General features: G+C 60.0%; 2 protein-coding genes and 1 long non-coding RNA gene across 3 annotated transcripts; all 3 read left to right on the forward strand.

The window, feature by feature from the left end:
- The first annotated feature begins 1,161 nt into the window (after positions 1–1,161).
- LOC128897836 (uncharacterized) lies at positions 1,162–1,959 on the forward strand. The gene is made up of 3 exons (XR_008462607.1): positions 1,162–1,272; positions 1,396–1,482; positions 1,861–1,959. It is a non-coding gene; the product is annotated as an uncharacterized LOC128897836 (long non-coding RNA).
- A 141-nt stretch (positions 1,960–2,100) lies between these two features.
- Positions 2,101–7,599, forward strand: LOC128899671 (uncharacterized). The gene is made up of 10 exons (XM_054179372.1): positions 2,101–2,115; positions 2,274–2,457; positions 2,728–2,834; positions 5,101–5,238; positions 5,491–5,667; positions 5,965–6,120; positions 6,416–6,643; positions 6,834–6,936; positions 7,205–7,258; positions 7,514–7,599. Exons 1-10 carry the CDS (start codon positions 2,101–2,103, stop codon positions 7,597–7,599), a joined length of 1,248 nt encoding a protein of 415 aa, XP_054035347.1.
- Positions 7,600–10,746: 3,147 nt separating this feature from the next.
- Positions 10,747–23,582, forward strand: LOC128899831 (uncharacterized). Its single transcript, XM_054179572.1, has 29 exons — positions 10,747–10,899; positions 11,229–11,391; positions 11,662–11,768; positions 12,034–12,183; positions 12,377–12,799; positions 12,942–13,081; positions 13,206–13,343; positions 13,523–13,637; positions 13,831–13,968; positions 14,221–14,397; positions 14,695–14,850; positions 15,146–15,373; positions 15,564–15,666; positions 15,935–15,988; positions 16,244–16,359; positions 16,527–16,577; positions 16,934–17,013; positions 17,141–17,255; positions 17,379–17,465; positions 17,844–17,948; positions 18,257–18,440; positions 18,711–18,817; positions 21,084–21,221; positions 21,474–21,650; positions 21,948–22,103; positions 22,399–22,626; positions 22,817–22,919; positions 23,188–23,241; positions 23,497–23,582. The coding sequence occupies exons 1-29, from the start codon at positions 10,747–10,749 to the stop codon at positions 23,580–23,582; spliced, it is 4,032 nt and encodes a 1,343-aa protein (XP_054035547.1).
- Positions 23,583–24,559: the final 977 nt, after the last annotated feature.

Here is a 24,559-nt window from a genome sequence, read left to right on the forward strand (position 1 = left end):
GAGGGAGCTGGGGCTCTTTAGCTTGGAGAGGAGGAGACTGAGAGGTGATCTCATTCGTGTTTATAAATATGTGAGGGGTGAGTGCCTAGGGGATGGAGTTAGGCTCTGTTCATTGATGCCAAACGACAGGACAAGGGGCAATGGGTGGAAGTTGAGGCATAGGAAGTTCCATGTGAGCATGAGGAAAAGTTTTTCACTGTGAGGGTGATGGAATACTGGAACAGGCTGCCCAGGGGGTTTGTGGAGTCTTCCCAGCCTGGATGTATTCTGTGTGATCTGGTCCTGCTCTGGCAGTGGGGTTGGACTAGATAATCTTTTGAGGTCCCTTCCAGCCCCTAGTATTCTGTGATTATGTATGAAAATGCATGTTCCAAGCTGACTTCCCAGTTTTCCAGCTGCCTTACTTGGTTGCAGGCTAATCCCAGTCAGACACCTGGACAGGATTTTAAACTGCAGAAATACCAAAAGTTGTGTGCATACAATCTTTAGTGGCTTTACATAAAATCAATGCTGCTTTTAAAAGCATTTCTCAAAGCAACTTGATATGTGTAGAAAAGAAACATTTTTGGTTACTTTCCTTTCTTAACCTAATTGTCCTCAGCCAGAGACCTTCAACTGTGTCTGAAACACCTGCAGCAAGCTGTTACCAAGGAAATGCTGGTCTTCTCACTCACAGTACCATTGTTGGTTCAAGCCATGCTGGCAGGTCTAGTAACTTCCCAGTTGTTGGCTCATGTCCAGCTTCTCACCCACCAGAACTCCCAAATCCTTTTTCACTTCATCCTGCAGACATTATTGATAATGAGAATTCTTTAGGCTCTTCCTGCCATGCAGTCTGGCACCACTGAGTGCTAGGTGGGGGCACATGGGCTCTGTCAGCCCTGCAAGATCTTGCTGGCTTCAAAGAAACTGTCCTATGCCACCCTGTCTCATCTTGCTGTGCTTCCTAGTGGCTGCTGCAGCAGGAGCCCATTGACTGCCTGGACACCGCAGTGCGGCAGCAAACCATGCCAGCCATCACCAGCATGAGGTACGTGCCACAGGCCCCAGCCTGTCCTCCCCCCAGTTCCAGGTGGCTCTCACAGCACCCCTAGGGTTCACACCCAGGGTCTGCCCCCTCCTTGCTGAGTCTGAAGAGCATCTCTCTGTCCCTGCAGTAGAGCCAGGCTGCTTCAGCAAGACAAGTACAGCATCCTGCAGGCCTGCTTCAAGAGCGTCTTCAGCCTGCCTCCACAGCACAGCCGGGGCTCTGCGGCTTTCCTCTACTCCAAGGTGTGCCATGGGGGGAAACATGGGGACCTCCTCTGCCCCAAGGCCCCTTTCTGGACACCACGGAGCCACGGCTGACCCCCCCAGCCTTCCAGGGCTGTCCTCAAGACTTTTTACCCCTTGCAGACCCTGTCTGCGATGGACAGCATGTTGCAGGCACTGGTCTGCAGCGCTGGCACCCTTGGCGGCGTGGAGCTGCAGAACATCTTGAAGGTCAGGCCTTGGGACAGGGGCCCCACAGGGAGTGACCACTGGCTTGAATGGTGTGGGTCTCCCCCTCCCAGTAGCACTTGGTACACGGCTGGGGGCAGGGGGCCACAGGCCATATCCCAGAGCCCTCAAGCGAGGGAGGGAGTCACCCCTTAAGTCTTGGGGTCCCTTTGGTGGGGGCAGAGAGACATATTTTGAAGGGAACTGGAAGGCAACAGAGGCAGCAGCAGGAGCAGGATGGGATGATCTGCCTGCTGGAGCCAGTTGCTGCAAAGAGCAAGGACACGAGCACCATGCCAGCCACTGCCCCTCAGCAAGTCTGGTAATGCCGTTATGTGCCATGCCACCTTCCTGGCACCCCAGAAGCTTTTCTCTTCCCAGGTGCTGCTGCCCTACACCTGTTCCCAGCTGCCAGAGGTGCAGAAGAGAGCCATGGCACAGATCGCTAGGCTGCTCAACTTCATCAACAACTCCTCAGGGCTGGAGGTACTGAGTTCCTGCTCTGGGCATCCCCCGTGCCCTAGCCCTGTGCCTCTGAGCTCCAGGACACTCAAGGGAAGCTGGGCACACAGGCAGCAGCTGTTTGGGGGCTGGGGCCTTGTCCCTGCCCCTGTCCTGCTCATGTTCTCTCCCAGGGCATGGCAGGGCAGAGCAGGACTGCCCCAGGCACAGGCAGAAGCCTGGCTCTGGCAGCCCTGACCTGCTCTGGGCTGCTGCCCCGCTGCTCTGGGACTAGCTGGGACTTCCTTTCTGCCCAGGCTCCACTTCTGCCCATCCTCTCTCTCTTCCCCCAGATCTGCCCCTGTTTTGCACAGAGGAAGATCCTCAGACATGAGTGCCCCAAGATCCAGAAGTTTGGTCTGCTGGGGAAGCTGGTGGGGCAGCTCACCCTCTCCTGCACCTGCAAGGACAAGGAGACCTCCTGCGAGGCTGCAGAAGCTCTCTATGAACTGCACATCTTCGTCCTGCAGCAGACAAGTAAGAGAAGCTGTGTTGGGATGGGCTGCCCCAGGACATTGCAGCCAGGGCTCACTCTCCTTGGAGAGAGGGAGAAAGCCTGATGCAGCCTGAACAGCCATTGCCCCTGGCCCCTGCCCACAGCAGTCCTGGGCCCTCCCTGGCTATCTGCTCCCCAGACCTGTCCGGGTGCTCTCTTGCTTTGCCAGTGACTTTTCTGTCCAACCATCTCAGGCTGCACCTCCCACCCCGCACTCCCTTTCTGAGCACCCCACTTTTGCTGCTTCCCAGGCAAGGTGGAGTGGATGGATTACAGTGGGCAGCTGCAGCCTCTGGTGGGCTCACAGAAGCAGCCTTGGATGTTCCTCAGCGAGAATCGTGCCAGGAGACTCTTCTCGGTAAGCAGTGCCCCCGGCTCCTGGCCAGGGTGTCAGTGTGGCTGAAGGGACACCTGAGGTGTGGGGCTGAACAGGGCTCTCGCTGCTCCTCAGCAAGGGGCTAGGCAAAGGCCCCCAGCGAGCTCCTGTTTCCCTCAGGACCCTGAGCCCTGCCATGAAGATGGTGGTGACAAGAAAGAGAAGGAGGAAGAGGACACTTCTGAAGCCTTCAGATCCACTTTGGAAGCCCTGAAAACCTCTTTCTGGCAGAATTTCCCACCCCCCCCACCCCCATCACAGAATAAATTTGTTTTAAGAGACCTTGAAGTTCCTGCAGTCTAACCATTGTCTAACTCTACCAAGTCTGCTGCTAAACCTCAGCACCTCATTGTTGCATCTTTGAAACACCTCCGGGCATGGGAATTCAACCACCTCCCTGAGGAGCCAGTTTCAGCCTTTGGTAACTGTTCTGGTGATGAGATGTCTTCTAATATCCAATCTAAACCTCCCTTGGCACAACTTGAGGCCATTTCCTCTTGTCCTGTCACTTGTTAACTGTGGAGAAGAGACCAACCCCCACCTCACTACAACCTCCTCTTTTCAGGGAGTTGTAGAGAACCCTCAGCCTCCTTTCCTCCAGACTGAACACCCCCCATTCCCTCAGCCACTCCTCGTAAGAACTTTCTCCAGACCCTTCATCAGCTTGATTGGTCCATTTTTGCACCTGCTCCAGAGGAGACAGTTCTTCCCAGAGAGAGTTGTTAGGCATTGGAATGTGCTGCCCAGGGAGGTGGTGGAGTCGCCATCCCTGGAGGTGGTCAAGAGGGGATTGGATGTGGCACTTGGTGCCGTGGTTTACTCATGAGGTCTGTGGTGATGGGTTGGACTTGGTGATCTTTGAGGTCTCTTCCAACCCTGGTGATTCTGTGATTCTGTGTGAGTCTCTCATTCTTGTAGTGAGGGCCTCAAAACTGAACTGTGTACTCCAGGCAGTGATGGAAAGTTTAAACGGAAAAGGAATTGATACTCCACAAAGAAACTACAAAGCATAGTGGTAGAGATATCCCAAAGCACACAGAATTCCCTTGCACCACACCCCAAAAGTCTCAGGCTTCCCTTCTCCCCACCTGAGGGTGCACCCAAAACCCCCAGGCCTCTTTCTTCCTCCCCCACTGCTAGGCCAGTCTCAGGCTGGCCAGGCCTGAGCCTGCCCCCCCGCTTCTTATACTGGCATTAGGCCTAAGCAGGCCTAGAGGCCTGAGGTGCTCCCCTCCCATTGCCCGGCAGGGAGCAGAGAGGGAAGGAAGAGCAAGAGGATGACTTTGCAGATGGAGTTGTAGGGTGCAGAATCGCAGGGTAGAAAGATGCAGCTTCCTCTGTCCACCTACTGGCCTGGACACCTGGGACACTGGAGGTGTAACTTAGGTGGCGGCCCAGGAAGCACCCAGCCTGAACTGCCACACCAGTGATGAGTCCCAGGGGATGACGACTTCCCTGCTTCTGCTTGTCACACTGTTGCCCATGCAGGCCAGGATGCTGTTGGTTGTCTTGGCCACCTGGGCTGCCTCATATTCAGGTGCTTTTGACCCAACACCCTCAGTGCTTTCTCTGTAGGGCAGCTTTCCAGCCACCATTCCCCGTGCCTGGTGTTGTGATCCAAGTGCAGGACCCAGCCCTTGGCCTAGCTTAGTATCGTACATCTGGCCTTGGCCCATTGACCCAGCCTGTCCAGGTCCCTTTGCAGAGCCTTCCTCAAGCAGAACAAGACTCCCTCCCAGCCTCTCCTTCCACTTCTACACCATCATCCCCTATAACTTTGCCCAGGCACAAACAACCCCCCACGCCAACTCCCTTGTCCTGCTGCATGCCAAGAAGGTGACACCCCTCTGCAAGAGGGCATCTGTGGGGCAGGGAGGTGCTGGCAGGAGGCCACACTTGTCCTGCTCCCCCTGGCATGGTGCCCCTTGCACCACAGTGCCCGATGATAGTGTGAGAAACACCCTACTCACAAATAACAGAAAGGAAGACAAAGTCTTTGAATCAGAACTACAAAGTATGTATAGTAAGCCAAAACCCAAACCAACAACCAAATCAGCTGACTCAGGTGTGTCTGGAGAGAGAGGCACATAAACCCCGGGGGTTCCCTGTATAGGGGGCAGCCAGGACAGCAGCCCCGAGCAGAGCAGTGGCAGCCACAGGGCTAGCAAGGAGTGGGCGTTGCTCCTCCTCCTCCTCCTCCTCCTCTGTGCCCTGCTCCTTGCCACAGCTGCCACTCTGTGTGTTTCAGACAGTGGAGTGCTCTGACTGTGAGGAGGAGCTGCAACGTGCCCTGAAAATCCTGGCCATGTCTCTGCAGAGCCAGTGCCTGGGGATGCCCAGCCTGGTGCTCAGAGCCATCCTCAGGCTCACCCAGAGGCCCGACACAGTGAGTAGGGGTCAGGCGGGACAGCAGCCCCGAGCCGAGCGGTGGCAGCCACAGGGCTAGCAAGGAGCGGGCCTTGCTGCTCCTCCTCCTCCTCCTCCATGCCCTGCTCCTGCATTGGCCGCCCTGGTGAGCCAGGTCTGGCGGGGCCTAGCCCTCCATAACCCGCGCTGTCTGCCAAGCACTACGTGCAGAGGGTTTGTGCCCCTGCCACGGGTCGCTGCTTCACTGAAGGAGGTGGCATGTCTCACACAGGCAAGGAAAACCCTCGTCCTGCTGCCACTCGTCCTGGAGCGGCTGCGGGATGACGACGGCGCCAGCAGCGCCGCAGCCCTGCCCGTGCTCGCCGCCATGCTGCGGCTGCTTGAGGGGAGGAGGCTCAACCTCGCCGCCCTGGAGCTGGCTGACAAGCTCTGGCCCCTCTTTGGCAACGTAAGTCTGAGGAGAGCCCTGTGCCCCCTCACCGGGCACTTCCATTCGTGTCTCCCACCACAGCTCCTGTGCTCTGCCCCACAGCCCCCACACCCTAGTGCTGCCCTCAGCTGCATCCCAAACACCCCACATGGACTCAGCCCACTTTGGCGTCAGGGACGCTGGTGGCAGGCCAGCAGCACCTCCCTCCCTTTTGCAGCAGGGCTGCCTGTGGCTGCTTTGGGGATGTCCATCTCTGTGCCAGCCCCTTCCTCCCCATCAGACTGGGCCTGAGATCCTCCTCCCCTCCTCCCCCAGGAGTCGGACACTGTGCGGGAGCTCTCCATCCGTCTCTTCCGAGATGCGATGAGGCTCGTGGCGCGCCAAGGGAAGGAAAAGATGAAGAAGGTGGTGTGCAACAGCCTGCTGCCACTGCTCTTCCACCTGCACGACGAGAGCAAGAGTGTGGCCCAGGTGGGATTCCCAACCCAGCTGCTCCTTCAGCCAGGGCAGTCCTGACACTGGACCCTTCAAACGCGTGTCACCGTGAGGTCTAGCTTGCTGCATCTGTAGCACCGGGCAGAGTCCCCTCTCCTTGCCCCCTGCTTCATTTGTCCTCCCTCTGCCTTCCTTGAAGCCCCAGGAACTGAGCTGTGGATCTAAGGGAGCCTGGGGCCACCAGGGCCAAAAATGTTAAAGCCCTAACTGGCTTCCAGTCAGAGAGAGTTGCTGCCCTTTTCTTCCTCTGGGGTGCTGAACTTGGTGGCAGCATCAGTCCCCAGCCGGTGCATCTTCCCCAGATGGCCCAGGACAGGCGGCTCTGAGCCCTGCCAAGAGAGGGGGCACCGGGTCCTGTGCCCCTGCTAATGGTGGTGGCATCTCTGCTGCTCTCCAGGCCTCCCAGGAAGCTCTCCGCAGCGCTGGCCACTTCCTGAACTGGAGGAGGCTGGCACAGCTGGCTGGGACTCAGCAGGCATGGAGCATCCGCGAGCGCTTGGTAAGCACAGTCCCAAAGACCCTGGGATCTTCCCTGGGCAAGCCCTGCCACCGGCACGGCATCCGCATTCCTGAGGAGTCCTCTGCTCCTTCTCAACCCCAGTGCCACCTGGCAGGCAGCTGGGCTGGGGAAACTGACCTGACTGTCGGGGCAGCTCTGTGCAAACCCTGCACCCTACTCCTGTCTGCAGCTGTCCAAGAACAGGAGCAGGGCCAAGGACTACCTGCACCAGAGCCAGAGCTACCTGCGGAACCCTCAGGAGGCCCTGCGGCTGGAGGCTGTGAGGTTCATTGGTGAGCCACAATCCCCAGGGTCCCTCCCCCCTCTCCCAGCATCCCTGTGTTCTGCCACAGACCCTCTGGGGCACCCCTTCACCCCCTCCCAGCCCTGCCTGCACAGTTGGGGCTGGCAGCCATCTCATCCATCCCTCCCCGGTGCTGCCCTCGGGGGTCAGCCCTCCCCAGGGAGCTGTGTGGCTCTATGGGCTGGCTGGTGGGGTCCCCAGTGGACTACGGGGTCCCTGACAGGCAGGGGGGTCCCTGACATGTTTTGTCCCCTCAGGCCTCATCGGAAGACTGATGGATGAACGGGAGGACATGGAGCATGTCAGAGAGGGTGAGTGAGGGCGGTGGGGATGAGGAAGCGCCCTGGCACAGAGATCCGCCCTAGCCGGGCTAAGGGAGGGTCAGCTCCCATCTGGCCTCTGCGGGGAGCGTGTGTTTCTGGAGGGGGCTATTCTTGACCAGAAGCCTCCAGCCCAGCCACCTGTCCCCTGGCTCCCTCTTGGCCCAGGGAATCCTGGGCTGCAACGTGCAGTTCCTGGTGGGGACACAGGGTTGTCACCTCACCTCTGACGCTTTGCTCCCACAGTCCTTCGAGATGCGAGGAGAGATGACAGCCCCCTGGTCTCCTCCCTGCTGACTCAGACCATCCTTATCCTTGGCGAAGAAGGGTGACACGGACATCCTAGTTAGAATGTGCTGCAGAGGGCATGGAGAATGCAAAACGTGGTGCCTAGCAAGGGCTTTGCTAAGCAGTCACATGATGGAGATGACAAGAAACAGAAGCAGGAAGAGGAGGGTAATGCCTTCAGATCCAGTTCAGAAGCCCAAAAGCTGCTTTCAAGGAGAATCGTGCCAGGAGACTCTTCTCGGTAAGCAGTGCCCACGGCTCCTGGCCAGGGTGTCAGTGTGGCTGAAGGGACACCTGAGGTGTGGGGCTGAACAGGGCTCTCGCTGCTCCTCAGCAAGGGACTAGGCAAAGGCCCCCAGCGAGCTCCTGTTTCCCTCAGGACCCTGAGCCCTGCCATCGGTGTCCTCCCCAGCACAGCAAGGCTCTGCATCTCCCTCTCGCTGCACAGCTGAGATACTCTGAGAGACAGGCTGTAGGTGACAATTCTTCTCTCCTTCACCCCACAGATGTTCACAGAATGCCTCCAGCCCTCCGGCCGGGCAGAGATCATCCTCATGGCCATCGCGGCCATGGAGCCCACAAGCGGCTACAATGTCAGCGTGGCTGCCCACATAGTCAGCAGCCTTGAGGTGGCTGCTGCTCGCCTGGGAAGCGAGTCTGTTGCCTTGCACAAACTGGCCCGAAAGGATGTTCCCACTGTCCTTCCAGGCCTCCCAGGTGCCAAAGAGAAAAGAGCCTGAACACTCAAAGTTTCAAGACAAAAGCGGGGTCTCTTTAGAGCATCCCCAGGACAGGCATTCCCGAGCCCGTCCCTCCCAGGCAGCTGCTACCCAGGCACGGCCAAGGACGGGGTCTTGGGACACCCCAACCATAACCGGGGAGCCCAAACCAATCAGCACACAGCCAGGGGCTCGACCAATCGGCACGCAGCCAGGGGCCCCAAGCCAATCAGCACGCAGCCAGGGGCCCGGGCCAGCCCCGGCGGTTGACCGTAACCTGGGCAACCGACAGACTCAGTCGTTGAGCCCTGTGGCTGCAGCTGAGTGCGAGGAGCGCTGTTCCTATCGCTGTGTACTTTGGAGTCCCGTTGGCTTTCTGTGTCATCCAGCCCTGCCTGCACAGTCTCCGGGAGGACGGTGTTAGGACAGGCTAGTAGTGAGGAGTCTCTTGAGGGAGACACCTCTGCCCGCTGCCCCTGGCAGCGGGCGCCCTGCCTAGTGCAGGGTCCCTTTCACCCCTTCGCTCCCTCCCTCCTTCTCTCCCTGCCTTCCTCTCCCTCTGTCTCTCTCGCAGGATGGCAGAGAGACCCCCCGGCACTCCCCGGCAGGCCTGGGTGGAGAAGGATGAAGCCATCCTAACTCCCACCTCTGCAACACAGCCCAGCGAGGTGTGTGAGTTGCAGCCTCTGCAGGCAGGTGAGTGTGTGGGCGCTGCAGGCAGGGGCTGCCCAGCCTGTCCTCATGGCCGGGCACACCAGGATCCCCTTCCCGTGCCACCCTTGTCCCTGGGGTGCACAGGGGACGCCGGTGCCCTGGCCATCAGCAAGGGCTGAGGAACACCCCCAGGAGCTAGACGGAGGGCTTGGCTCTGGTCCTCACCTGGCCCCCACCCCTGCCTCTTCTCTCCTGGCCAGATCCATCCTGCTCCACTTGGGCTATGCCAAGGGAGGATGAGAGCACCCTGAAAGCCATCCTAGGCTTCATCAGGTGTAGACCAGAGGTATTGTGGCCACTTCTGCAAGGCTGTGCCCATGTCTCCTGGCCAGTCTTTCTGCCCCTGTCCTGAGCTCAAAGGTGCCAGGGCTGTGCTGAGCACCCCCACTGGCTGTCTCTCCCTACTGACACTGCCTGTCTTCCTGTCCCTCGCTGGCTGGCAGCATCTGGACCAGAAGCTGATCTTTCTGGACTCTCTCCGCACCTTCTGTGTGGACCCCACACTGCAAGGAGTGTTGCACTTCTTCCAGGAGGAGGTGATCATGACCATTCAGGTAAGGGGCCAGACAGGCTAAAGCAGGGGCAGAGGCCTTGGGCTAGGAGAGGGCTCAGCTGGACACCTGTGTGTGGAAGAGAGCTGCTCCAGGTCTTCATCCTTGGAGGTGCTCCAATGCCACCTAGGTGGCCCAGCTGGAGACTAAGCTTGGACCCCGCAATGTCCGCAGGCCCCCTGGCCAGCCGGTGGCTCTGTGGTTGGTATCACCCTTCCTGCCATGGGGCTTGGCACCCCTGAGTGCTGGGTGGGGGTAACGTGGCCTCTGTCAGCCCTGCAAGAGCTTGCTGGCTTGAAAGAACCTGCCCTGCTCCACCCTGTCTCATCTTGCTGTGCTTCCTAGTGGCTGCTGCAGGAGGAGCCCATTGACTGCCTGGACACCGCGGTGCGGCAGCAAGCCATGCTGGCCACGGCCACCATGAGGTACGTGCCACAGGCCCCAGCCTGTCCTCCCCCCAGTTCCAGGTGGCCCTCACAGCACCCCTAGGGTTCACACCCAGGGTCTGGCCCCTCCTTGCTGAGTCTGAAGAGCATCTCTCTGTCCCTGCAGTAGAGCCAGGCTGCTTCAGCAAGACAAGTACAGCATCCTGCAGGCCTGCTTCAAGAGCGTCTTCAGCCTGCCTCCACAGCACAGCCGGGGCTCTGCGGCTTTCCTCTACTCCAAGGTGTGCCATGGGGGGAAACATGGGGACCTCCTCTGCCCCAAGGCCCCTTTCTGGACACCACGGAGCCACGGCTGACCCCCCCAGCCTTCCAGGGCTGTCCTCAAGACTTTTTACCCCTTGCAGACCCTGTCTGCGATGGACAGCATGTTGCAGGCACTGGTCTGCAGCGCTGGCACCCTTGGCGGCGTGGAGCTGCAAAACATCTTGAAGGTCAGACCTTGGGACAGGGGCCCCACAGGGAGTGACCACTGGCTTGAATGGTGTGGGTCTCCCCCTCCCAGTAGCACTTGGTACACGGCTGGGGGCAGGGGGCCACAGGCCATATCCCAGAGCCCTCAAGCGAGGGAGGGAGTCACCCCGTAAGTCTTGGGGTCCCTTTGGTGGGGGCAGAGAGACATATTTTGAAGGGAACTGGAAGGCAACAGAGGCAGCAGCAGGAGCAGGATGGGATGATCTGCCTGCTGGAGCCAGTTGCTGCAAAGAGCAAGGACACGAGCACCATGCCAGCCACTGCCCCTCAGCAAGTCTGGTCATGCCGTTATGTGCCATGCCACCTTCCTGGCACCCCAGAAGCTTTTCTCTTCCCAGGTGCTGCTGCCCTACACCTGTTCCCAGCTGCCAGAAGTGCAGAAGAGAGCCATGGCACAGATCGCTAGGCTGCTCAACTTCATCAACAACTCCTCAGGGCTGGAGGTACTGAGTTCCTGCTCTGGGCATCCCCCGTGCCCTAGCCCTGTGCCTCTGAGCTCCAGGACACTCAAGGGAAGCTGGGCACACAGGCAGCAGCTGTCTGGGGGCTGGGGCCTTGTCCCTGCCCCTGTCCTGCTCATGTTCTCTCCCAGGGCATGGCAGGGCAGAGCAGGACTGCCCCAGGCACAGGCAGAAGCCTGGCTCTGGCAGCCCTGACCTGCTCTGGGCTGCTGCCCCGCTGCTCTGGGACTAGCTGGGACTTCCTTTCTGCCCAGGCTCCACTTCTGCCCATCCTCTCTCGCTTCCCCCAGGTCTGCCCCTGTTTTGCACAGAGGAAGATCCTCAGACATGAGTGCCCCAAGATCCAGAAGTTTGGTCTGCTGGGGAAGCTGGTGGGGCAGCTCACCCTCTCCTGCACCTGCAAGGACAAGGAGACCTCCTGCGAGGCTGCAGAAGCTCTCTATGAACTGCACATCTTCGTCCTGCAGCAGACAAGTAAGAGAAGCTGTGTTGGGATGGGCTGCCCCAGGACATTGCAGCCAGGGCTCACTCTCCTTGGAGAGAGGGAGAAAGCCTGATGCAGCCTGAACAGCCATTGCCCCTGGCCCCTGCCCACAGCAGTCCTGGGCCCTCCCTGGCTATCTGCTCCCCAGACCTGTCCGGGTGCTCTCTTGCTTTGCCAGTGACTTTTCTGTCCAACCATCTCAGGCTGCACCTCCCACCCCGCACTCCCTTTCTGAGCACCCCACTTTTGCTGCTTCCCAGGCAAGGTGGAGTGGATGGATTACAGTGGGCAGCTGCAGCCTCTGGTGGGCTCACAGAAGCAGTCTTGGATGTTCTTCAGGGAGTATCGTGCCAGGAGACTCTTCTCGGTAAGCAGTGCCCACGGCTCCTGGCCAGGGTGTCAGTGTGGCTGAAGGGACACCTGAGGTGTGGGGCTGAACAGGGCTCTCGCTGCTCCTCAGCAAGGGGCTAGGCAAAGGCCCCCAGCGAGCTCCTGTTTCCCTCAGGACCCTGAGCCCTGCCATCGGTGTCCTCCCCAGCACAGCAAGGCTCTGCATCTCCCTCTCGCTGCACAGCTGAGATACTCTGAGAGACAGGCTGTAGGTGACAATTCTTCTCTCCTTCACCCCACAGATGTTCACAGAATGCCTCCAGCCCTCCGGCCGGGCAGAGATCATCCTCATGGCCATCGCGGCCATGGAGCCCACAAGCGGCTACAATGTCAGCGTGGCTGCCCACATGGTCAGCAGCCTTGTGGTGGACTCTTCCTTCCTGCCAGGAACGGTGAGTAGCCCATGGGTGGCATGGCTGCTTCCCCAGGGGACCATTCCTTCCCCTGCTCTGCTCCTGGCCGGCACTGACACCGGCTCGAGCCTGCATACTGCAATGGCAACAGAAGCAGCTCCCAGTGGGAGCTGTGGGAACAGCCATGCTCACCCTGCTGGCGTCTCCACTCCCACCCCTGTCTCCCCTCCAGGTGAGGAAGATTGTGAGTGCCATCTACAGAAAGCTGCCTTCCATCAAGGCACTGGTAGCCCTCAAGAGCCTGGACAGAGCCCTGCTGGCGCTGATGGACCAAGACCCCAGAGCGGTGGTGGCCACTCTCTTGCACTTCTCACAAAGGAGCAGCAGGTATGGGCCTCAGCAGCCTTTGGGGCTTCTCTCCCACTGGCAGTGGGGCCCCGAGACCATCCTGAGGGACTTCAGCCTGGCCACCCTTCACGGTGTCCCTGCTGACAGAGCCCTGTGTCCCTTCAGGGCTGCCAGCACTATGTGGAACGTGGTGCTCTCCAAGCCCCAGACCAGGGAGAAGGTGCTGCAGGAGCTGGTCAGAGTGATGATGGACAGGTCGCAGCGCAAGACCTGCATCGAGACCGACCCACGCCTCTTCTGCATGGCTGTGAGTTGCTGCGTGAGGCCTTGCTGACCTTCCAGGGCTGCTCTCAGCTGTCCAGGCCCCCTAACTGCCCTCCCCTGCCCACCCCAGGCCCTGACCTCCCCCTGGCTGCAGCAATATCCTCTTGTCTGGGTGTTTTCTGCAGGCCATCAAGATCGTAGGCAAGATCGTCCTGCAGCCCACCTGCCAGCAGGAGGTGAAGGCAATTTCCCCCCAGCTTTTCCTGGCACTGCTTTTCCAAGTGTCATTCACCACTGAGCTGATGCCTGCGGAGGTGCTGATGTGGTGGGACAACCAACAGGAGCAGTGCACTCCTATCAGGTGCTCCATCCCTGTCCTCTCAGCCCTGACAGCCACTCACAGCCAGTCCAGGGGGCCAGGTGGGAGCTAAGCGTTTCTCCTTGTGCAGGTCTGCCGTGCAGTCCATGAGAGCGCTGCTCTGCAGCATGGGCTTGGAGAGCCAGGTGCTGGCCATCCAGGAACAGGGGGGCTGGGACGCCCTGCTCAGAGCCAAGACCCACCTCATGGGAGTGCGCATCGTGGCCAGGTCAGAGCCTCTTCTCCCCGCTCCTGGGGGACCGGGCAGCCCACGCTGCCATCCCCTGCCTTGAGGCTGATGGCAGGGCAATGCCCATTGCTCAGAGTGGTGCTGCAGGCTGGAGATGTCCAGACTGGTGCACATCCCAAAGAGATCTACCTGCCCAATCTCCTCCTTTCCTCTGCCAGGGAGATGATGGAGATGCCAACGCTCCTGCGCTCCACCTTCTTCTGCCAGCTGGCAGAGATCCTCAGCGGGAAGGACCCGAGCTGTGAGATGATTGCCATGGTCTTCTTCATTGAGGTGAGCCTGATGGCATTGGTTGCAAGCTGCATCTGACACAGCTCTCCCAGACCCAGTGCTGTGGGGCATGGGGGCTCTGTGCAGTTCCTGCAGTCTCCATCTGGACTTGGTCTTGCCCTTGGTGTCCTTGGCCTGAGATGACGCTTGGAGCCAGCAGGGCACCTTGCCACAGCTGCCACTCTGTGTGTTTCAGACAGTGGAGTGCTCTGACTGTGAGGAGGAGCTGCAACGTGCCCTGAAAATCCTGGCCATGTCTCTGCAGAGCCAGTGCCTGGGGATGCCCAGCCTGGTGCTCAGAGCCATCCTCAGGCTCACCCAGAGGCCCGACACAGTGAGTAGGGGTCAGGCGGGACAGCAGCCCCGAGCCGAGCGGTGGCAGCCACAGGGCTAGCAAGGAGCGGGCCTTGCTGCTCCTCCTCCTCCTCCTCCGTGCCCTGCTCCTGCATTGGCCGCCCTGGTGAGCCAGGTCTGGCGGGGCCTTGCCCTCCATAACCCGCGCTGTCTGCCAAGCACTACGTGCAGAGGGTTTGTGCCCCTGCCACGGGTCGCTGCTTCACTGAAGGAGGTGGCATGTCTCACACAGGCAAGGAAAACCCTCGTCCTGCTGCCACTCGTCCTGGAGCGGCTGCGGGATGACGACGGCGCCAGCAGCGCCGCAGCCCTGCCCGTGCTCGCCGCCATGCTGCGGCTGCTTGAGGGGAGGAGGCTCAACCTCGCCGCCCTGGAGCTGGCTGACAAGCTCTGGCCCCTCTTTGGCAACGTAAGTCTGAGGAGAGCCCTGTGCCCCCTCACCGGGCACTTCCATTCGTGTCTCCCACCACAGCTCCTGTGCTCTGCCCCACAGCCCCCACACCCTAGTGCTGCCCTCAGCTGCATCCCAAACGCCCCACATGGACTCAGCCCACTTTGGCGTCAGGGACGCTGGTGGCAGGCCAGCAGCACCTCCCTCCCTTTTGCAGCAGGGCTGCCTGTGGCTGCTTTGGGGATGTCCATCTCTGTGCCAGCCCCTTCCTCCCCATCAGACTGGGCCTGAGATCCTCCTCCCCTCCTCCCCCAGGAGTCGGACACTGTGCGGGAGCTCTCCATCCGTCTCTTCCGAGATGCGATGAGGCTCGTGGCGCGCCAAGGGAAGGAAAAGATGAAGAAGGTGGTGTGCAACAGCCTGCTGCCACTGCTCTTCCACCTGCACGACGAGAGCAAGAGTGTGGCCCAGGTGGGATTCCCAACCCAGCTGCTCCTTCAGCCAGGGCAGTCCTGACACTGGACCCTTCAAACGCGTGTCACCGTGAGGTCTAGCTTGCTGCATCTGCAGCACCGGGCAGAGTCCCCTCTCCTTGCCCCCTGCTTCATTTGTCCTCCCTCTGCCTTCCTTGAAGCCCCAGGAACTGAGCTGTGGATCTAAGGGAGCCTGGGGCCACCAGGGCCAAAAATGTTAAAGCCCTAACTGGCTTCCAGTCAGAGAGAGTTGCTGCCCTTTTCTTCCTCTGGGGTGCTGAACTTGGTGGCAGCATCAGTCCCCAGCCGGTGCATCTTCCCCAGATGGCCCAGGACAGGCGGCTCTGAGCCCTGCCAAGAGAGGGGGCACCGGGTCCTGCGCCCCTGCTAATGGTGGTGGCATCTCTGCTGCTCTCCAGGCCTCCCAGGAAGCTCTCCGCAGCGCTGGCCACTTCCTGAACTGGAGGAGGCTGGCACAGCTGGCTGGGACTCAGCAGGCATGGAGCATCCGCGAGCGCTTGGTAAGCACAGTCCCAAAGACCCTGGGATCTTCCCTGGGCAAGCCCTGCCACCAGCACGGCATCCGCATTCCTGAGGAGTCCTCTGCTCCTTCTCAACCCCAGTGCCACCTGGCAGGCAGCTGGGCTGGGGAAACTGACCTGACTGTCGGGGCAGCTCTGTGCAAACCCTGCACCCTACTCCTGTCTGCAGCTGTCCAAGAACAGGAGCAGGGCCAAGGACTACCTGCACCAGAGCCAGAGCTACCTGCGGAACCCTCAGGAGGCCCTGCGGCTGGAGGCTGTGAGGTTCATTGGTGAGCCACAATCCCCAGGGTCCCTCCCCCCTCTCCCAGCATCCCTGTGTTCTGCCACAGACCCTCTGGGGCACCCCTTCACCCCCTCCCAGCCCTGCCTGCACAGTTGGGGCTGGCAGCCATCTCATCCATCCCTCCCCGGTGCTGCCCTCGGGGGTCAGCCCTCCCCAGGGAGCTGTGTGGCTCTATGGGCTGGCTGGTGGGGTCCCCAGTGGACTACGGGGTCCCTGACAGGCAGGGGGGTCCCTGACATGTTTTGTCCCCTCAGGCCTCATCGGAAGACTGATGGATGAACGGGAGGACATGGAGCATGTCAGAGAGGGTGAGTGAGGGCGGTGGGGATGAGGAAGCGCCCTGGCACAGAGATCCGCCCTAGCCGGGCTAAGGGAGGGTCAGCTCCCATCTGGCCTCTGCGGGGAGCGTGTGTTTCTGGAGGGGGCTATTCTTGACCAGAAGCCTCCAGCCCAGCCACCTGTCCCCTGGCTCCCTCTTGGCCCAGGGAATCCTGGGCTGCAACGTGCAGTTCCTGGTGGGGACACAGGGTTGTCACCTCACCTCTGACGCTTTGCTCCCACAGTCCTTGAAGATGCGAGGATAGATGACAGCCCCCTGGTCTCCTCCCTGCTGACTCAGACCATCCTTATCCTTGGACAAACAAGTTCGGAAGCCCAAAAGCTGCTTTCCAGGAGAAACGTGCCAGGAGACTCTTCTCGGTAAGCAGTGAGTTGCTGCGTGAGGCCTTGCTGACCTTCCTGGGCTCTCTCAGCTGTCCAGGCCCCCTACTGCCCTCCCCTGCCCAGCCCAGGCCCTGACCTCCCCCGGGCTGCAGCAATATCCTCTTGCCTGGGTGTTTTCTGCAGGCCATCAAGATCGTAGGCAAGATCGTCCTGCAGCCCGCCTGCCAGCAGGAGGTGAAGGCAATTTTCCCCCAGCTTTTCCTGGCACTGCTTTTCCAAGTGTCATTCACTGTGGAGCTGATGCTATTCGAGGTGCTGATGTGGTGGGACAACCAACAGAAGCAGTTCACTCCTAACAGGTGCTCCATCCCTATCCTGGCCCTGCTGGAGACTGAGCTTGGACCCCACAATGTCTGCAGGTCCCTTGGCCAGCCGGTGGCTCTGTGGTTGGTATCACCCTTCCTGCCATGGGGCTTGGCACCCCTGAGTGCTGGGTGGGGGTAACGTGGCCTCTGCCAGCCCTGCAAGAGCTTGCTGGCTTGAAAGAACCTGCCCTGCTCCACCCTGTCTCATCTTGCTGTGCTTCCTAGTGGCTGCTGCAGGAGGAGCCCATTGACTGCCTGGACACCGCGGTGCGGCAGCAAGCCATGCTGGCCACGGCCACCATGAGGTACGTGCCACAGGCCCCAGCCTGTCCTCCCCCCAGTTCCAGGTGGCCCTCACAGCACCCCTAGGGTTCACACCCAGGGTCTGGCCCCTCCTTGCTGAGTCTGAAGAGCATCTCTCTGTCCCTGCAGTAGAGCCAGGCTGCTTCAGCAAGACAAGTACAGCATCCTGCAGGCCTGCTTCAAGAGCGTCTTCAGCCTGCCTCCACAGCACAGCCGGGGCTCTGTGGCTTTCCTCTACTCCAAGGTGTGCCATGGGGGGAAACATGGGGACCTCCTCTGCCCCAAGGCCCCTTTCTGGACACCACGGAGCCACGGCTGACCCCCCCAGCCTTCCAGGGCTGTCCTCAAGACTTTTTACCCCTTGCAGACCCTGTCTGCGATGGACAGCATGTTGCAGGCACTGGTCTGCAGCGCTGGCACCCTTGGCGGCGTGGAGCTCCAAAACATCTTGAAGGTCAGGCCTTGGGACAGGGGCCCCACAGGGAGTGACCACTGGCTTGAATGGTGTGGGTCTCCCCCTCCCAGTAGCACTTGGTACACGGCTGGGGGCAGGGGGCCACAGGCCATATCCCAGAGCCCTCAAGCGAGGGAGGGAGTCACCCCGTAAGTCTTGGGGTCCCTTTGGTGGGGGCAGAGAGACATATTTTGAAGGGAACTGGAAGGCAACAGAGGCAGCAGCAGGAGCAGGATGGGATGATCTGCCTGCTGGAGCCAGTTGCTGCAAAGAGCAAGGACACGAGCACCATGCCAGCCACTGCCCCTCAGCAGGTCTGGTCATGCCGTTATGTGCCATGCCACCTTCCTGGCACCCCAGAAGCTTTTCTCTTCCCAGGTGCTGCTGCCCTACACCTGTTCCCAGCTGCCAGAGGTGCAGAAGAGAGCCATGGCACAGATCGCTAGGCTGCTCAACTTCATCAACAACTCCTCAGGGCTGGAGGTACTGAGTTCCTGCTCTGGGCATCCCCCGTGCCCTAGCCCTGTGCCTCTGAGCTCCAGGACACTCAAGGGAAGCTGGGCACACAGGCAGCAGCTGTTTGGGGGCTGGGGCCTTGTCCCTGCCCCTGTCCTGCTCATGTTCTCTCCCAGGGCATGGCAGGGCAGAGCAGGACTGCCCCAGGCACAGGCAGAAGCCTGGCTCTGGCAGCCCTGACCTGCTCTGGGCTGCTGCCCCGCTGCTCTGGGACTAGCTGGGACTTCCTTTCTGCCCAGGCTCCACTTCTGCCCATCCTCTCTCTCTTCCCCCAGATCTGCCCCTGTTTTGCACAGAGGAAGATCCTCAGACATGAGTGCCCCAAGATCCAGAAGTTTGGTCTGCTGGGGAAGCTGGTGGGGCAGCTCACCCTCTCCTGCACCTGCAAGGACAAGGAGACCTCCTGCGAGGCTGCAGAAGCTCTCTATGAACTGCACATCTTCGTCCTGCAGCAGACAAGTAAGAGAAGCTGTGTTGGGATGGGCTGCCCCAGGACATTGCAGCCAGGGCTCACTCTCCTTGGAGAGAGGGAGAAAGCCTGATGCAGCCTGAACAGCCATTGCCCCTGGCCCCTGCCCACAGCAGTCCTGGGCCCTCCCTGGCTATCTGCTCCCCAGACCTGTCCGGGTGCTCTCTTGCTTTGCCAGTGACTTTTCTGTCCAACCATCTCAGGCTGCACCTCCCACCCCGCACTCCCTTTCTGAGCACCCCACTTTTGCTGCTTCCCAGGCAAGGTGGAGTGGATGGATTACAGTGGGCAGCTGCAGCCTCTGGTGGGCTCACAGAAGCAGCCTTGGATGTTCCTCAGCGAGAATCGTGCCAGGAGACTCTTCTCGGTAAGCAGTGCCCCCGGCTCCTGGCCAGGGTGTCAGTGTGGCTGAAGGGACACCTGAGGTGTGGGGCTGAACAGGGCTCTCGCTGCTCCTCAGCAAGGGGCTAGGCAAAGGCCCCCAGCGAGCTCCTGTTTCCCTCAGGACCCTGAGCCCTGCCATGAAGATGGTGGTGACAAGAAAGAGAAGGAGGAAGAGGACACTTCTGAAGCCTTCAGATCCACTTTGGAAGCCCTGAAAACCTCTTTCTGGCAGAATTTCCCACCCCCCCCACCCCCATCACAGAATAAATTTGTTTTAAGAGACCTTGAAGTTCCTGCAGTCTAACCATTGTCTAACTCTACCAAGTCTGCTGCTAAACCTCAGCACCTCATTGTTGCATCTTTGAAACACCTCCGGGCATGGGAATTCAACCACCTCCCTGAGGAGCCAGTTTCAGCCTTTGGTAACTGTTCTGGTGATGAGATGTCTTCTAATATCCAATCTAAACCTCCCTTGGCACAACTTGAGGCCATTTCCTCTTGTCCTGTCACTTGTTAACTGTGGAGAAGAGACCAACCCCCACCTCACTACAACCTCCTCTTTTCAGGGAGTTGTAGAGAACCCTCAGCCTCCTTTCCTCCAGACTGAACACCCCCCATTCCCTCAGCCACTCCTCGTAAGAACTTTCTCCAGACCCTTCATCAGCTTGATTGGTCCATTTTTGCACCTGCTCCAGAGGAGACAGTTCTTCCCAGAGAGAGTTGTTAGGCATTGGAATGTGCTGCCCAGGGAGGTGGTGGAGTCGCCATCCCTGGAGGTGGTCAAGAGGGGATTGGATGTGGCACTTGGTGCCGTGGTTTACTCATGAGGTCTGTGGTGATGGGTTGGACTTGGTGATCTTTGAGGTCTCTTCCAACCCTGGTGATTCTGTGATTCTGTGTGAGTCTCTCATTCTTGTAGTGAGGGCCTCAAAACTGAACTGTGTACTCCAGGCAGTGATGGAAAGTTTAAACGGAAAAGGAATTGATACTCCACAAAGAAACTACAAAGCATAGTGGTAGAGATATCCCAAAGCACACAGAATTCCCTTGCACCACACCCCAAAAGTCTCAGGCTTCCCTTCTCCCCACCTGAGGGTGCACCCAAAACCCCCAGGCCTCTTTCTTCCTCCCCCACTGCTAGGCCAGTCTCAGGCTGGCCAGGCCTGAGCCTGCCCCCCCGCTTCTTATACTGGCATTAGGCCTAAGCAGGCCTAGAGGCCTGAGGTGCTCCCCTCCCATTGCCCGGCAGGGAGCAGAGAGGGAAGGAAGAGCAAGAGGATGACTTTGCAGATGGAGTTGTAGGGTGCAGAATCGCGGGGTAGAAAGATGCAGCTTCCTCTGTCCACCTACTGGCCTGGACACCTGGGACACTGGAGGTGTAACTTAGGTGGCGGCCCAGGAAGCACCCAGCCTGAACTGCCACACCAGTGATGAGTCCCAGGGGATGACGACTTCCCTGCTTCTGCTTGTCACACTGTTGCCCATGCAGGCCAGGATGCTGTTGGTTGTCTTGGCCACCTGGGCTGCCTCATATTCAGGTGCTTTTGACCCAACACCCTCAGTGCTTTCTCTGTAGGGCAGCTTTCCAGCCACCATTCCCCGTGCCTGGTGTTGTGATCCGAGTGCAGGACCCAGCCCTTGGCCTAGCTTAGTATCGTACATCTGGCCTTGGCCCATTGACCCAGCCTGTCCAGGTCCCTTTGCAGAGCCTTCCTCAAGCAGAACAAGACTCCCTCCCAGCCTCTCCTTCCACTTCTACACCATCATCCCCTATAACTTTGCCCAGGCACAAACAACCCCCCACGCCAACTCCCTTGTCCTGCTGCATGCCAAGAAGGTGACACCCCTCTGCAAGAGGGCATCTGTGGGGCAGGGAGGTGCTGGCAGGAGGCCACACTTGTCCTGCTCCCCCTGGCACGGTGCCCCTTGCACCACAGTGCCCGATGATAGTGTGAGAAACACCCTACTCACAAATAACAGAAAGGAAGACAAAGTCTTTGAATCAGAACTACAAAGTATGTATAGTAAGCCAAAACCCAAACCAACAACCAAATCAGCTGACTCAGGTGTGTCTGGAGAGAGAGGCACATAAACCCCGGGGGTTCCCTGTATAGGGGGCAGCCAGGACAGCAGCCCCGAGCAGAGCAGTGGCAGCCACAGGGCTAGCAAGGAGTGGGCGTTGCTCCTCCTCCTCCTCCTCCTCCTCTGTGCCCTGCTCCTTGCCACAGCTGCCACTCTGTGTGTTTCAGACAGTGGAGTGCTCTGACTGTGAGGAGGAGCTGCAACGTGCCCTGAAAATCCTGGCCATGTCTCTGCAGAGCCAGTGCCTGGGGATGCCCAGCCTGGTGCTCAGAGCCATCCTCAGGCTCACCCAGAGGCCCGACACAGTGAGTAGGGGTCAGGCGGGACAGCAGCCCCGAGCCGAGCGGTGGCAGCCACAGGGCTAGCAAGGAGCGGGCCTTGCTGCTCCTCCTCCTCCTCCTCCGTGCCCTGCTCCTGCATTGGCCGCCCTGGTGAGCCAGGTCTGGCGGGGCCTTGCCCTCCATAACCCGCGCTGTCTGCCAAGCACTACGTGCAGAGGGTTTGTGCCCCTGCCACGGGTCGCTGCTTCACTGAAGGAGGTGGCATGTCTCACACAGGCAAGGAAAACCCTCGTCCTGCTGCCACTCGTCCTGGAGCGGCTGCGGGATGACGACGGCGCCAGCAGCGCCGCAGCCCTGCCCGTGCTCGCCGCCATGCTGCGGCTGCTTGAGGGGAGGAGGCTCAACCTCGCCGCCCTGGAGCTGGCTGACAAGCTCTGGCCCCTCTTTGGCAACGTAAGTCTGAGGAGAGCCCTGTGCCCCCTCACCGGGCACTTCCATTCGTGTCTCCCACCACAGCTCCTGTGCTCTGCCCCACAGCCCCCACACCCTAGTGCTGCCCTCAGCTGCATCCCAAACACCCCACATGGACTCAGCCCACTTTGGCGTCAGGGACGCTGGTGGCAGGCCAGCAGCACCTCCCTCCCTTTTGCAGCAGGGCTGCCTGTGGCTGCTTTGGGGATGTCCATCTCTGTGCCAGCCCCTTCCTCCCCATCAGACTGGGCCTGAGATCCTCCTCCCCTCCTCCCCCAGGAGTCGGACACTGTGCGGGAGCTCTCCATCCGTCTCTTCCGAGATGCGATGAGGCTCGTGGCGCGCCAAGGGAAGGAAAAGATGAAGAAGGTGGTGTGCAACAGCCTGCTGCCACTGCTCTTCCACCTGCACGACGAGAGCAAGAGTGTGGCCCAGGTGGGATTCCCAACCCAGCTGCTCCTTCAGCCAGGGCAGTCCTGACACTGGACCCTTCAAACGCGTGTCACCGTGAGGTCTAGCTTGCTGCATCTGTAGCACCGGGCAGAGTCCCCTCTCCTTGCCCCCTGCTTCATTTGTCCTCCCTCTGCCTTCCTTGAAGCCCCAGGAACTGAGCTGTGGATCTAAGGGAGCCTGGGGCCACCAGGGCCAAAAATGTTAAAGCCCTAACTGGCTTCCAGTCAGAGAGAGTTGCTGCCCTTTTCTTCCTCTGGGGTGCTGAACTTGGTGGCAGCATCAGTCCCCAGCCGGTGCATCTTCCCCAGATGGCCCAGGACAGGCGGCTCTGAGCCCTGCCAAGAGAGGGGGCACCGGGTCCTGTGCCCCTGCTAATGGTGGTGGCATCTCTGCTGCTCTCCAGGCCTCCCAGGAAGCTCTCCGCAGCGCTGGCCACTTCCTGAACTGGAGGAGGCTGGCACAGCTGGCTGGGACTCAGCAGGCATGGAGCATCCGCGAGCGCTTGGTAAGCACAGTCCCAAAGACCCTGGGATCTTCCCTGGGCAAGCCCTGCCACCGGCACGGCATCCGCATTCCTGAGGAGTCCTCTGCTCCTTCTCAACCCCAGTGCCACCTGGCAGGCAGCTGGGCTGGGGAAACTGACCTGACTGTCGGGGCAGCTCTGTGCAAACCCTGCACCCTACTCCTGTCTGCAGCTGTCCAAGAACAGGAGCAGGGCCAAGGACTACCTGCACCAGAGCCAGAGCTACCTGCGGAACCCTCAGGAGGCCCTGCGGCTGGAGGCTGTGAGGTTCATTGGTGAGCCACAATCCCCAGGGTCCCTCCCCCCTCTCCCAGCATCCCTGTGTTCTGCCACAGACCCTCTGGGGCACCCCTTCACCCCCTCCCAGCCCTGCCTGCACAGTTGGGGCTGGCAGCCATCTCATCCATCCCTCCCCGGTGCTGCCCTCGGGGGTCAGCCCTCCCCAGGGAGCTGTGTGGCTCTATGGGCTGGCTGGTGGGGTCCCCAGTGGACTACGGGGTCCCTGACAGGCAGGGGGGTCCCTGACATGTTTTGTCCCCTCAGGCCTCATCGGAAGACTGATGGATGAACGGGAGGACATGGAGCATGTCAGAGAGGGTGAGTGAGGGCGGTGGGGATGAGGAAGCGCCCTGGCACAGAGATCCGCCCTAGCCGGGCTAAGGGAGGGTCAGCTCCCATCTGGCCTCTGCGGGGAGCGTGTGTTTCTGGAGGGGGCTATTCTTGACCAGAAGCCTCCAGCCCAGCCACCTGTCCCCTGGCTCCCTCTTGGCCCAGGGAATCCTGGGCTGCAACGTGCAGTTCCTGGTGGGGACACAGGGTTGTCACCTCACCTCTGACGCTTTGCTCCCACAGTCCTTCGAGATGCGAGGAGAGATGACAGCCCCCTGGTCTCCTCCCTGCTGACTCAGACCATCCTTATCCTTGGCGAAGAAGGGTGACACGGACATCCTAGTTAGAATGTGCTGCAGAGGGCATGGAGAATGCAAAACGTGGTGCCTAGCAAGGGCTTTGCTAAGCAGTCACATGATGGAGATGACAAGAAACAGAAGCAGGAAGAGGAGGGTAATGCCTTCAGATCCAGTTCAGAAGCCCAAAAGCTGCTTTCAAGGAGAATCGTGCCAGGAGACTCTTCTCGGTAAGCAGTGCCCACGGCTCCTGGCCAGGGTGTCAGTGTGGCTGAAGGGACACCTGAGGTGTGGGGCTGAACAGGGCTCTCGCTGCTCCTCAGCAAGGGACTAGGCAAAGGCCCCAGCGAGCTCCTGTTTCCCTCAGGACCCTGAGCCCTGCCATCGGTGTCCTCCCCAGCACAGCAAGGCTCTGCATCTCCCTCTCGCTGCACAGCTGAGATACTCTGAGAGACAGGCTGTAGGTGACAATTCTTCTCTCCTTCACCCCACAGATGTTCACAGAATGCCTCCAGCCCTCCGGCCGGGCAGAGATCATCCTCATGGCCATCGCGGCCATGGAGCCCACAAGCGGCTACAATGTCAGCGTGGCTGCCCACATAGTCAGCAGCCTTGAGGTGGCTGCTGCTCGCCTGGGAAGCGAGTCTGTTGCCTTGCACAAACTGGCCCGAAAGGATGTTCCCACTGTCCTTCCAGGCCTCCCAGGTGCCAAAGAGAAAAGAGCCTGAACACTCAAAGTTTCAAGACAAAAGCGGGGTCTCTTTAGAGCATCCCCAGGACAGGCATTCCCGAGCCCGTCCCTCCCAGGCAGCTGCTACCCAGGCACGGCCAAGGACGGGGTCTTGGGACACCCCAACCATAACCGGGGAGCCCAAACCAATCAGCACACAGCCAGGGGCTCGACCAATCGGCACGCAGCCAGGGGCCCCAAGCCAATCAGCACGCAGCCAGGGGCCCGGGCCAGCCCCGGCGGTTGACCGTAACCTGGGCAACCGACAGACTCAGTCGTT

This window comes from Dryobates pubescens, chromosome 1 (genome assembly GCF_014839835.1).
Source record: "Dryobates pubescens isolate bDryPub1 chromosome 1, bDryPub1.pri, whole genome shotgun sequence".
Lineage (NCBI taxonomy): Eukaryota > Metazoa > Chordata > Aves > Piciformes > Picidae > Dryobates > Dryobates pubescens.

Bases quoted from the DNA above. Each gene is read 5' to 3' on its own strand.
- LOC128899671 (XM_054179372.1), top strand. The intron at 5,239-5,490 runs GTGAGTAGGGGT...TGTCTCACACAG, and splicing joins TCACCCAGAGGCCCGACACA to GCAAGGAAAACCCTCGTCCT. The intron at 5,668-5,964 runs GTAAGTCTGAGG...CTCCTCCCCCAG, and splicing joins TCTGGCCCCTCTTTGGCAAC to GAGTCGGACACTGTGCGGGA.
- LOC128899831 (XM_054179572.1), top strand. From the start codon at position 10,747: ATGTGCCATGCCACCTTCCTGGCACCCCAGAAGCTTTTCTCTTCCCAG. The intron at 12,184-12,376 runs GTGAGTAGCCCA...TCTCCCCTCCAG, and splicing joins CTTCCTTCCTGCCAGGAACG to GTGAGGAAGATTGTGAGTGC. The intron at 21,222-21,473 runs GTGAGTAGGGGT...TGTCTCACACAG, and splicing joins TCACCCAGAGGCCCGACACA to GCAAGGAAAACCCTCGTCCT.